The sequence below is a fragment of the Balaenoptera physalus genome, assembly GCF_965194825.1.
Source record: "Balaenoptera physalus genome assembly, chromosome: 5".
Classification (NCBI taxonomy): domain Eukaryota; kingdom Metazoa; phylum Chordata; class Mammalia; order Artiodactyla; family Balaenopteridae; genus Balaenoptera; species Balaenoptera physalus.
This window is the reverse complement of record NC_138884.1, coordinates 57,237,824-57,251,577: the sequence shown is the minus strand read 5'-3', so window position 1 is coordinate 57,251,577 and position 13,754 is coordinate 57,237,824. Positions and strand designations below refer to the sequence as shown.

General features: G+C 39.0%; 1 protein-coding gene across 1 annotated transcript in view; it reads right to left on the bottom strand.

Moving 5' to 3' along the window:
- CCNI (cyclin I) overlaps window positions 1-9,276 on the bottom strand; it is a 31,984-nt gene extending 22,708 nt beyond the window's left edge. The window contains 3 exon segments of the mRNA XM_082463872.1: window positions 1,252-1,353; window positions 1,355-1,408; window positions 8,725-9,276. Coding sequence (XP_082319998.1) covers window positions 1,252-1,353; window positions 1,355-1,408; window positions 8,725-8,799 — 231 coding nt within the window. The 5' untranslated portion in view covers window positions 8,800-9,276.
- Window positions 9,277-13,754: the final 4,478 nt, after the last annotated feature.

Here is a 13,754-nt window from a genome sequence, read left to right as displayed (position 1 = left end):
TAGAATATCACCTTTGAAGACCATGTTATAAAAGTATATCATTGTTGGTTGCATGCTGACTCAAGGAGATAGTAGGAGAAAAATGAAAGAAATGGTTCTAAAAGCAGCTGTAATAAAGCTTTGAGGCTTACTAGAATGTCAGAACGTAAGGGCAGGAATTTGTTTTTCTCACTGTTGTATCCCCAATGCTAGGATAGTGTTCAGAATATGGCAGATACTTAATAAACATTTACTGAATGATTGAATCCCCAGTAATCTAAAAATCACACAAGCATACAAAAATAAAAAACGAAAAACAACTGCCTCAGGTTCAAAATTATAACTCTACTACTTACTAGTTGAAGTCTTGAACAAACTGGGACTACTGCCTTTTTCAAAGGATTAAATGATATTAAATGTGATAGCACATGCAAATGCTCCTAGTATAAAAGGCATTCATTCAAGCTAACTAATCTTCAATCCACTAAATGACAATTAGATAACAGTAAATGGAAAACATGTATTTCTTTAGCTTGTGGGAAAGAAGATAAAAGTAGGTTGGAATTAGAAAAAGCATTCAGATATCAATAACCTATGAGCAAAGATTAACCTAAACCAACACAGGAGGAGCTTAGATACTGTCATTTGCCTACACATACCAAAAATTTCTCGGCCACTACTTTTCATCCCAAACACAATGCTAGGTACTAGGGATAAAAAGATGTGTAAGACATGTTACATAGTAAACTTTTGGAATAGACAAATTTCATAGTTATTTGGAAAAAATAACTCTATATGAAATTTCTAAAAGGCATACAGCCAAGAGTAATTGAGAGGCCAGCTGCTGATTATCTCCCTAGAAGCTTTGAACATTGACCTTACATTAGTAGTTTAAGTGAATTCCTTATAAATATTCATGAAAGAGAAAGTTGTTGATCACTAAACACAAGGATTTGACTGTGTTCAGCCTCTGTGGCAAACTATATATCTAGAAATAAAGAAGGCTTATTATTTTAAGTATTGTACCACAAGAAAAGAGAAGGGACATACCTAGCTTCCTAAAGGTGTAACTCAGATAAAACAAAACAAACAAAAACAGTTCATTTTTGTTTTGTTTCAGAATGAAACAAGGAGATGTTTCTCAAATAAATAGAGCATATCTTTAATGGTACATATTTCTCCAATACAGTGTCAAGGTGCAATTACATATGATAGTAGTACACTTAGTTCTAATAAAAGTCACCTGTCTAGAGTAAAAAGAGAAATCATTACCTGATTTGTAGGCATTTTCAGCACATTCACTTTCCACATCTGGGCTTCCCTGGAGATTGCCTTTTCCAACAGGAAAGACAATCTCTGGTTTTCCAAAGGCCCTGGAAACTTCATGATATCCTTTGGATCTGCCTGCCACCCAGCTTGATGTAGCTACCTATAAAATCAAATATAAAACAATGCTCTATATTTAATTATATATATAGTAACTGTAGCATTATATAAATATGTTGGTACTTATTAAGCAATTCATAAAACAAAATTAAAATGTTATGAGGCAATATAGGATTTTACAGCTCTTTAAGATATCATATATTAAAATGTTACCATAATCATCAGTTATCTAAAACATTCTCACTTTAAATCTGAAATTCAGTTGTAAAGAGAATAAAAACATGACCATATAATTGACAGAACCTTAGGACTTTGATCAAAACATATTATCACTGTGTCAAAAAATTTTAAGTCACAGGCTTTTTAGACTAGGAATTCTTAGAAGTAGTTGTCCCAAATATTTCTCTTAAAAATCTACACAGGGGCTTCCCTGGTGGCGCAGTGGTTGAGAATCTGCCTGCCAATGCAGGGGACACGGGTTCAAGCCCTGGTCTGGGAAGATCCCACATGCCGTGGAGCGACTAGGCCCGTGAGCCACAACTACTGAGCCTGAGCGTCTGGAGCCTGTGCTCCGCAACAAGAGAGGCCGCGACAGTGAGAGGCCCGCGCACCGCAATGAAGAGTGGTCCCCGCTTGCCACAACTAGAGAAAGCCCTCGCACAGAAACGAAGACCCAACACACTCAAAAATAAATAAATAAATAAATAAATTTATAAAAAAAAAAAAAAAAAAATCTGCACAGATAAGGGCTAAACCCTCTTTTCATTAAAAAAAAAGTTACATCAATTACATTAAATCCCACCCATTTCTATTGAATCAGTATGAGACTATCCCCCCCTTTAAGTATGAAACCATCTTGGATTGTGCTCCCACTACAGTGTCCACTAGCTACACATGTAGCCATTAAAATTAGAATTGAATAAAATTAAAATATAATTCCTCAGTCACACCAGCCCCATTTCAAGTGCTCAGCTGTCACACGTGGCCAGTGGATACTGCACTGGACAGTGCAGGAAAGGAACATTTTTATCAATGCAGTAAGTTCTACTGGACGATGCTGATCTAGAAAGCTCAACAGTAGAGTAACTGGCACTCTAAAATGAGCAGCAAGTCTAAAGAGCAACACAGTACAAGGCATCTCAGAGTCCGAGAGACGTTTCTACGTTTCTTAAAAAAAAGGGAAACTATAGAGGTTTGACTGTGTATGGAAAATTGGATTGAGAAGCTGCTGAAGAATGTGAAAAGACAACTAGATTGATGAAAGCTAAACAACTGAAAAGGTTATTAAATTCAGAAAAAAAGATTATGCAAGAAAATAAACATAATAATATACCACAATATTTACATAGCAATAATAATGAAAATACTGAATAGAAATTTCAACACAAACGCTGTAATAAAACTACACTGGTAGGATGAGGGGTGTTGGGAGAAGGTAGAATGAGAGCCTCATCTTTATATTTCAGAGGAAAACCATAAATAATATCTAAAACTTAAATATCAAAAAAACAGCAATAGGTAAGTTACTTGAAAATATGATCTTAAATAACAAGAGAAATAGGTAAGAGCTGAGAGTGATTAACCTCTGAGGAATGAGAAAAGGGTGGAGAAGCCAAGCAGCAGGGGAATGTGGTTTTTCATTATAGACCTCATATAACTATTCCCTTTTTTCAACTCCGGACCTGGATTACATATATGCTTCAACTTCCAGGGATTCTTTTCAAAAAAATTCAATGTCTAGAATTAACATATGAAAAGTTCCTAATTTTTGATAAAAATTTAAAATTTGAAAAAACAAAAAATACAAACCTAATCTTCAATTTCCATGTTCCCTCTGCCCCAACTTCAGCTACTATCCTCTTTCCTATTTATCACCCCACACACTTCACTTACTATTCAACCTACTGCAAACTACCTCTGGTTAACTGGATTGTAATTTTTTTTCTTTTTGCTTCTTTAAACTCTTGGGTTTTTGCAATTTTTCTATATCAAGCATGAAGTGCTTTTCATACTAAGCAGAAAAAAGTTAAATAACTTAGAAAGTGGAAAATAATAACTATCCTGAAAGGTCCAACTCAAAGGTAATTTCTTCCAAGAACTATCTCCCCTAATAAATTATAAATTCCCTTGCAGTCATATCTACGAATATCATGTTTTTATTACTCACAGTGCCCAACGCACAGTATCCTGATGAAACAGAGACACAACCAAAGGCTCATTTCAACCCTCGGGGCCAAAACCAAAAAACCATAACCAAAACAAACAAACCCAAGTCTAATCTCTTTCACAGGTGAATTCTTCAAATGTTTAAAGGCTGCTATCATGCTCACCAGTTCATCCACTGCATTGCTGAAAAACCATTCAAGAGTTTCTCACATGACATGATTTTTGCTCTTCTAAATTAGCACCAGTTTAATTATTAATGCAGTCTAAGATCATTAGCTATTTTTTTAGAGGCTACACCGCATTATCAATTCAGATAAAATTAATGCTCAACTAAAACTCTTAAAAGACTTTCTAAGGTAACTCTTGGGTGAACTTCCCCTCCACCTGACCCACCTCACTTTGTATGGGTTTTTGGTACCTTTGGGGGGGGGGCGTTACATCCTTGTTCAGGAACTTAAATGCATTTTTTCCTTAAAAAAACGTCATCTTGTTAAATTCTATCTACTGTTACATTCTGCTTAGATGTTCTGAGATTCCAATTTTGTTGCATTGGTACTTTTCTCAAATTCTCCACAATTAGATAAACAAAGTCACTACAACTTCATCGAATGCAAACATAAATATCAACCTCACAAACAGTATAAACTAGATGTCCACCTGTCTAGACATATTTAGAAGAAACACCTATATTGGATGGAGACTGAACTTCATAGGGTCTAAGAACTTCTTCTAAACCTAATTTTGGTCTGTAATTGATTAACTCCTGTCAAAACTTATTTATTTCATTCCTTTAGCTACTCTCAACAGGGTGGCTCACCAGGACCTGCCAGCCTTCTCAGCATACCCCAATGGGTGGCTGCCCCTAGTAATTACTCTTCCTTTACAATGATTCCTTTGAAGATTACTTTTAGGGTAGGATGGGTGGGGGACCTGAGAGGAACATATAGGATAGAGTCATGTAAAGAAGTATAAGATCAGGTTCAAGGGATTCTTGTTCCTCAATCTTCTATAATTAAGGCCCTTAATAAGACTTTCAAATATTTAGATGATAGAACAACTTTTTTAAAACAAAGGAATCTGGGTCAAAGAAGAAATCATAAGGGAAATTAGAAAATACTTTGAGATGAATAAAAAAGATCAAACGTACTAAAACTTACAGGAAACAGTGAAATACTTGTAAATGCCTATATTAAAAAAGATCTCATGTGTATAACTGAATCACTTTGCTATACACCTGAAACACAATATTGTAAATCAACTGTACTTCAATAAACAAGAAAAAAAAAAAGATCACAAGTCAACACTCTAACCTTCCACTTTAAGACACTGGAAGAAACAGACCAAACTATACCTAAAGCAAGCCAGAAGAAAGAAAATAATAAATATCATAGTGGAAATTAAGGAAGTAGAGAACAGAAAAATAGAGAAAAATCAATGAAACCAAAAAAGTTGGTTCTTTGAAAAGATCAACAAAATTGGCAAACCATTAGCTACACTGACCAAGGAAAAACAGAGATCAAGTACTAAAATCAGGAGTAAAGAAGGGACATTACTACCTATGTTACAGAAATAAAAAGGATCATAAAGAAATTTATATTAACGATTGTATGCAAATAAATTGGACAACTTAGATGAAAAAGACAAACATCTAGAAACAAACTATCAAAACTGACAACAGAAAAAGCTAAATAGTCATATACCAAGTACTAAAGAGACTGAATTAGTAAAGAAACTAGTGTCAAAGAAAAGCCCATGCCCCAGTGGCTTCGCTGGTGAATTTTACCAAACATTTACAGAAAAATTAATACAAACTCTTCACAAACTCTTCCAAAAACTAGAGGAGGAGGCCTTCTCATTTTATGAAGCCAGTTATTATCCTGCTACCAAAACCAAAGACAACAGCACGAAAACTACAGACCAGTATCTCTTAAATACAGATGCAGAATTCCTCAACAAAATACTAGCAATCTGTATCTGAAAACATAAAAAAGGGACTATACACCATAACCAAGTGGGATTTAGCCCAGGAACACAAAGTTGGTTTAACATTCAGAAATCAATGTAACACACTGTATCAACAGAAGAAAAGAAAGCAATCATTCTTTGCTCACAATAGGGAAATGTAACAAAGGAAAAAAAAAAAAAAAAGAGTTCAAATTTCCTTAAACTTTAAAAAATGGGGTATAAATAATACAAGTGAGAAACAAAAAGGATGGAGGACACCTGTGGGGATGTTCCAGATTTTCCAAGCTACAGAAAAATAAAAGTGCAATACCTTACCCTAGACTGGATCCTGTGCTGCAGAGAAAAATGCTATAAAGGTCATTTTGGGGTCAACTGACATAATGAGAATTTGGACAGATTTGACAAAAGTAAATTATCAATTTAAAATTTACTGAAGTTGGTAACCTTACTGTGACTCTGTAAAAGAATATCCCTATTTTCAGGAAATACACACTGAAAAATTTAGGTGTAAAGGCCCATAATGAATGATGTAGAGAGAGGGGGTGGGAGATGAGGGGAGGGAAGACACGATAAAACAAATGGAGTAAAAGGCTGAAAATAAGTGAATCCAGGTAGTTTCTTTTTGAAATTATTTACAAGTTAACAACACAGAAAAAGCAAAACAAAAACAGAAACCATAATTTATGAGAAAATGTTCTACATTCCTTTTTTAAAATATATGATACAGTGAAGAAAGCGCTGGCTTGAATTCTACTTCTTTTACTAACAATCCACAAGCCTGCTTTCTAATGTTTTAAAAACAGATTATTTGAGCTAGATGAAATATGAATCCTGCTAAGGAAAAAACACAAACACTAAAAATATAACTTTACTGTTTTAAATAACAGAACTTTATAGTTTTATGTTGTTATTTTATGCCCACTAATGGTCACATTCAGAATTCTGAATGCTCAGAAAAGTCTCTAGGAACTAAAAAACAAAAAGACTGTATTTTGGTTGGCATATTCCGTAAACTTTGACCTTGAGCGTTTCACATTTCTCCTCCCATTCTTTCAATTGCTGCTTCTGCTTCTTCCTCTTATGTTTATCAAATACCTTAATGTCTGAGTGAATAGTTTATAAAACACTTAATTGTACAGCATTAACTATGTTACAAATCAGCATACAGGGCCTCTTGCTCTTCTGAGGAAAAGTGCTGCACAGTGCTGGGTATACAACAGAAACAACTTCATTAACATGGAATTATTGTATTTATTATGTTCAAGACACCAACTCCATTAATAATTCTGTACTGGTGCTGACTTCCAGATCTTAGTTCCTCTTATAAAAAGAGGGATTTATTAATGTGACCATACAAAAACCTCATGTTCTATTATTATCTCCTTGACTTTACGCCCTTAACCTAATAATGAACAACAGGTACTTATAATTCCAAAACACCCTGCTTTATCCCAATCTCCATGACTCTCCACATACTGTTCTTTCAACTTGAAATGTCCTTCTCTAGCTTGCACTCTCCTCCTACAGAGTTGTCATTTGCGTCATATGTACTTGAACATAATTCTACTTTTGCATTTAATTGCTCCGTGAGAGCTGTCTATTTGTAGGCTGGTCTCTCCTACTAACCATGAGTTCCTTGATGGCAAACACTCTCCAGAGTTTAGCACTGTGCCAAATAAATAATAATAAGAGCTTACACTTGTTAAGTGCTTAACAACTAAAAACAATGAGTGCTTACTACTTGGCCAGGTATTGTTCAAAGTACTATGCCATATTAACTCCTCGAACACAAAGGAAGGTATAATTATTAAGTCTGTATTATTATTAAGCCCCCTTCAAAGATGAAGAAACATGGACAGAAAAATGAATACTTTCCATTTTTAAAGTAGTATACAATCAGAATAAAACATGTACACACACTTTAAGCTTCCAATCTTGACCAAGAAACATTTTAGAGTTCCACTCTAAACTACTGACACTAGGATGTCACATTGCCACGTAAACTCACTCATCTCAGTTTAACTGCAAACCATCCCGGTGCACCTTCCCGAAACACGCTGATTCTACTAGTCTGCTCTTCATTAGTATTGAGAAACTTCTTCTAGTCCAGAAGCTTAGAATCTCTGATGCGTCTGGTCCCAGACTAGCAAATGTGAATCCTGTCCCTTCTTCCTTAATATATTTGTCCCTTCCCTTCTATTTCCTCTGCCACAAATGACCTGGAAGAGCCAGCAGATAACGCTACTTTAATCTGTTCCGGGACAGAGACGGTATAGCACAGACTGCCTGGGCTGGAATTCTGGCCACCGGGTTCTAGCTGTCCTCTAGTGGGAAAATTAATCTTATGGAGCCTCAGTTTCACTCACCCGTAAAATGCTCCTGAACTACCTGCCCCGTGAAGATTCAATAAGTTGCAAACCACTTATAACGATGCCTCTCCGATAATAAACCTCAACAAGTGTTATTATTAACATCCTAAAGCCACACTGCTGCTGCTCAAACGTTGAGTGTCTCCCACTGACAGAATAAAAGCTAAATACTTTAGCCTAACATTCAACGATCTCCAGTCCGATTCCATCCTGCCTCCGGAGCGATACCTTCCACTATTTTGCCGTCTAATTCTCAACTCCTAACAAAACGATCTGCAGTGGAACCTCTAGCTCGGCAGAGGGGGTTCTGCCCTCTTTTCAAATTTCCGGTATTATCTGCCCTACAGGGTGCAATTCAAAGCTCACCTCCTCTCCAGATTCCCCCGACTCACCCCAACCCCGGGAAACGTGCCCCTCCCCCGAGCTCCCGCGGCGGCTCACCCCATTCATCCGTCCTCCTCCCCCACCCCCGCCCGCTCTGCAATGTGAATGATGTTCCCGCGGGTCCCGCGGAGGCGTCGAGGTCTAGGGGCGGGGGTGTGTCCCCTTCTTTGTGTACCGCACAGGCTCGCGGACCCTAGAACGCGCATTAGGAGGCAGCTTGCTGTTGCTACAAGAAAGTTAGTCGCCGACGGGAAAACTGGCCCGAAAGGGAACCCAGCGGAGCCGTTTCCAAACTGGGCAGGTGCCTGAGTTGTAGGCGCGAGGAGACAAGAGGGGCGTCCGGGAGGTTTCCCGGAGGGGGCGGCGGGGGCGGGGCTCAGCCGAGGGGCGCGCGCCGGCGGCGCGGGGCTGCAGGGGGCTCGCGCGTGGGTCGCGGGGACGCGTGGAGCCCCCCCCCCCGTCCCCGCCCGCTCACCTTCTCCTCCTCTTCCTCCTCCTCCTCCTCCTCCCCGGCAGAGCTGTAGGCCTCACAGTGGTGACGAGGGGTCATCCGGGGGCCCGTTACCACCTCATTTTCCTCAGCGCGCGGCGACGCGGCGCGCGGGACGAGGACGGGGCCGACTGAGGAGGGAGAAGAGGCGGAGCCGGGCCGGAGGGCGCGGGCGCTCGAGCGGGACGCACGGCTGCGGCCTGTGGGTCGGTCAGCGAATTAGTTCCATGACGCCCCCGGACCTGAGGCCGCTGCCGGTCCCGCTCCTCCAACCGCAGCCGCTTGTGCCCGGGTGGGGAGGGGGTTCCCTCTCGCCATAGGGCGGCGGGGGCCGGGGAGAGGCGGGGGGTGAGACCGGCTCTGCCCCTGCCCGGGGGAAGCGCCTCCGAGGGGAAATGGTGAAAAGGGGGGGAAAGGGGAAAAAGGAAAAAAAAAGGAAGGGGAAAGGGGGGGAAAAAAATAAGAAAAAACGAGACAGAGGCGCTGCCGCGTCCGCTCGCGGGGAAGGCTGGGGAGGGAGGGGAAGGGAGAAAGAAGTGCCGGCTTCGTCGGCTCCGCCCTCGCGGACCGATTCCTAGACTCGCTCACTCCTTGTAAACAACACTGAACTGGCCTCTGGACCCTCTCCCGTTTTCCTCTCCGCCGCGATCTCCGTCCAGCGAACGTACAGAGAAGTCCGGCAAAAAGCTGGGCTGTTGGAAACGGGCTGGGAAAGTCTATGGCATTGGGGTGGGAGGAGGGCTAAGAGAAGCTAAATGTGCGTGGACTTGTTTTCCTTGGAGGAGCGGAAGGGTTCCTCTTCGACTGCACGGTGACGTAAGCGCCTCCTGAGCTCGCTGGAAGAGGCGTGCGGTGGCCGGAGAGTGCGCTGCGCATGCGGCCCAGGGAAGAAAGAAGCAGCTGAGCGCTTAGCTTGGGGGTGGGGTCTTATAGGGATGCTCCTCTGGCCGAACAGAGCGCTACGTGGTTTTATCCAGCTTGTCTTTGTCTCTGGGGCTTGTAAAAGGATTTGTTGGAAAGGGCTGCGATCTGTTGCGTAAAGATCTTGCGTTCTTTGTTGACCTCGCAAAAAGTTCTGTGTTCTCTTCTTACCATTGACGTGTAAATAGAATTGCGGATTTTTTCGCTGCCACGTCGTGGGTGGAGGGAGATTCTAAAGCGCATTATAAATCGGGAAATTGCAGGGAGCATAGTCTCAAGCACCTTCTAAAACAGTAAATTATATTGCTGGCAGCAGGGAATCTGCTTTGTAATGCGCCAAGGGAATTCTATCCACTTAACCAACACATCTGAGTATTTCCGAGTAGGTTTTATTACCAGGTCTTTAACGAGTGAGTGGTGACATATAAATGTGTTTTATTTGGGGTTCCTTTACGGACCTATGGTAAAGTTTGCTCATCTTTTAATCGTTTTAGTTATAAAAAGAAGAGTAGAATTACAAAAAGTTTTGAAAGAGAGGAAAACCCTCAAACTCAACCATTTACAGAAGTAGTTGATTTCTGTTTCCATTTGTATTTTATATGCCTATTTTAAGTCACTTAAATTTGTTTTAAGCTTATTCAGAGAGCCAGGGGCTAATAAACTCTAGCAAGCTGGAATTAACCAAGACAAATAGCTTCTACCTTCATGGAGTTCACAATCCAAACACTGAGCTAATTATCACTATCTAAAATCACCCAGTACGTTGATTTGCTTACTTGTACATTGTATTCTCTCCTTAGAATATAAGGTCTAGGATGGCGGGGATCTTGCATGTTTTATTTAACCCTGTATTCCTGCATGTAAGAGGCTCTCAATATTTTATTACTGACTGAATAAACAATTACCAGTATCAAAAGTATTAAGATGGAAAATTGCAGGCTGCTATGGAAACACTTAATCCTAGCCTAGTCAGGGATATCAGAGGAGGTTTTTGTGAGGAAGAGACATTTACGGTGAGACTTGAAACCACTTGGACATAGAATTGGGGAAAGAGTGTTACAGGCAGAGGAAACAACAAGTGCAAAGACTCTGGAGCTGAGACATTCTAAAAATCTCGGAAAGGTAGTGTGGCTGGTCCTCAGAGAATTGAAGCCTGGGGCAGGGGTAGGTCCCTATGACAGAACCGGAAGGGAAGCCCAGGAAGGATTTTAAGTGGATCGTATTTTGCTTTTTTCACCTCACGTAGTCTTTCTTACGTGGGCTTTATTGCTACATGGTCTTCCTTCTATAATACATCGGCAACATTTTTTTGCACAATACCATTCACTGCAGGACCATGAAATTGCTTCTGATTTTCACTACTTTAAGAATAATACCAATTCCATTCCCAGATATGTAGTCAAGAGAAATGTAAACCTGTCCACATAGAGACTTGTACATGACTGTTCATAACAGCATTATTCATAATGACCAAAAAGGTGAAACAACACGAGTGTAAGTCAAATGTGGTATATCTATAATATGGAATGTTATTTGGCCATAATAAGGAGGTACTGAAATATGGTGTAACGTGAATGACCCATGAAAACAATGTGCAGTCCTTTGTGGCTGGCTTCTTTCGCTTAGCATAATGATTCCATTTGTATGAAATGTCCAGAATAGGCAAATCTATCGATAGAAAGTAGATTAGTGGTTGCTTGAGACTGAGGATGGAGATGAGATTGGGGAATGATAGGTAAAAGTTTTGGTGTTCCTTTTTGATGAAACTATTTTACAATTGATTGTGGTGATGGTTGCAAACTAAATATACTAAAAACTATTGAATGGTACACATTAAATAGGTGAATTGTCTGAGAGGTCAGTACAGCTGTTACCAAAAAAAAGGGAGAAGGGGAAAAAACCAAAAAGAATACAATTAACATCTTCATGTGTAACCTTTTCTGGGTTATTCCTGGGTCCAACGGTATTTACACTTTTACGGCTTTTGATGAATACCCATTTGCCAAATTTCTTGGCAGAAGAGTTGAATCAATTAAAATGTAACCTGAGTATTTAAGCATTCTCACTTCATTACATACTTACTCTTTTTGAAACTTAGTTTTAATAAAACTGTCTTACTGCCTGTGAGATTGCCAGTGACAATTTAATCTAGAATACTGTAAATATAATTACAAGTAATTAATTGGTGGGTAAGAAACTTGTTCCAGTTGTCCTAACAAAATATATGGACATTCTTTTTCTTTACTATTCATTCAAAGACCTTACTTTTAATCAACATCTCTTTTTTGTTAAAAACTGTAGTAGTTTTTTTAAAAATTAAGTGTAGTTGTAACAAATGGAAAGACTTTGAAATTCCCTGAGAAAATAAATAAGGCATATAAAGAAAACATTAAAATCCTTGTATTGGTAAGGAATTCATATTTTTTCATTAAAAAAATATTTTTTAGGAATATTTTGTCAAAAATAGTAAAAATTTTACTAAAATTTTAAAAATTAATTAACATTTAATAATAATATTTATTATTTAATTAATATTAATAATATTTATTATTTAATCAATATTAACAGTATTTAATTAATAAAAATAGTAATTAATTATTTACTAATAAAATAATATTTATTATTTAATTAATAAAACTACCACCTTTCTATGTGGTATTTGAGAATAATAATAACTAAAATATATTGATTACTCACTGTGTACCAGGCATTGCACCAAGCACTTCTATTGCATTCTCTTCTGTTTATTCCTGCAGCACTCCTCTACTGTAGGTATTTTTGTTATCCGCATTTTTCAGAAGATAAAGAGGTAAAGTAAAAATAAACAACAACAAAAAGAGGTAAAGTATATCCTCAAGACTGGTCACACAGCTTGGAGAGGCAGAGCCAGGATTCAAACCCAGTTTGTCTCACCCCAGAGCCTGATGTGCTTTTAGTCACTACCCTTTACTGCCTCACCCTGTGGGTATTCCTGGCTTGCATGGAAGTCGTCGAACAAAAATACTCACCCTATGGTTATTTTTGGCTTGCCTTTAATCTTAGAACAAATATTCAAAAAAAAGTTTTTAGTGACTAGTTCATATTTGTGTTACTAGAGAGTTGATTTTTGCTTGAAAACAGGTTATTAAAATTTTCTTACACTTCTTTTATTTCATGACTAGAATATTGAATCTTGAAATATAACATGTCCTGCTTCAAACGCAGGCTGAGGAAGCTGAGAAACTGTGCTCTCAGAATAAAAGCTCTGTTCTGAAATGCAATATAATGTAAAGTGAGACCCCTCCAGGAGTCTAAGACAACTGAAGGGAATCAAGTTGATGAACAAAGTGGTTTGCTATCTGTAGTCTTTTGAGAAAAGTAATTAGGGGCGGGGCTTCCCTGGTGGCGCAGTGGTTGAGAATCTGCCTGCCAATGCAGGGGACACGGGTTCGAGCCCTGGTCTGGGAAGATCCCACATGCCGCGGAGCAACTAGGCCCGTGAGCCACAACTACTGAGCCTGAGCGTCTGGAGCCTGTGCTCCGCAACAAGAGAGGCCGCGATAGTGAGAGGCCCGCGCACGGCGAATAAGAGCGGCCCCCGCTTGCCGCAACTAGAGAAAGCCCTCGCACAGAGACGAAGACCCAACACAGACAAAAATAAATAAATAAATAAAATAAATTTAAAAAAAAAGAAAAGTAATTAGAAATGGACTGCTTACCTTTTTATGAGTATAGAAGATAAGGTTATATTTAATCTCTAATGACAAAAATTTCCAGTCTCCTTTGTCTTAAATGAAATTTTAGGGTAATGTTCCCAGCAATCTATGAAGGTACTATCTTGTAGGAGAAATACTAAGGCCTACAGGAACAAAGGAAGTGATTCATTGTCATTATAATCACTTACCTTTAGCGTTTATGTACACTTAAGGATCCTTTTTACAGCTCCCAAAATACTTGTTTTCTTTAATCTCTACAGAGACAGAAAGTGAGAGGAGTAAGCCTGTCAAATAGACATTAAGAGAAAAGGAGTCCACATTCACCAAATAATATAAAGACCAACTACTTAACATTTTTTTGTTGAAGTGTAGTTGATTTACAATGTTGGGTTAGTTTCA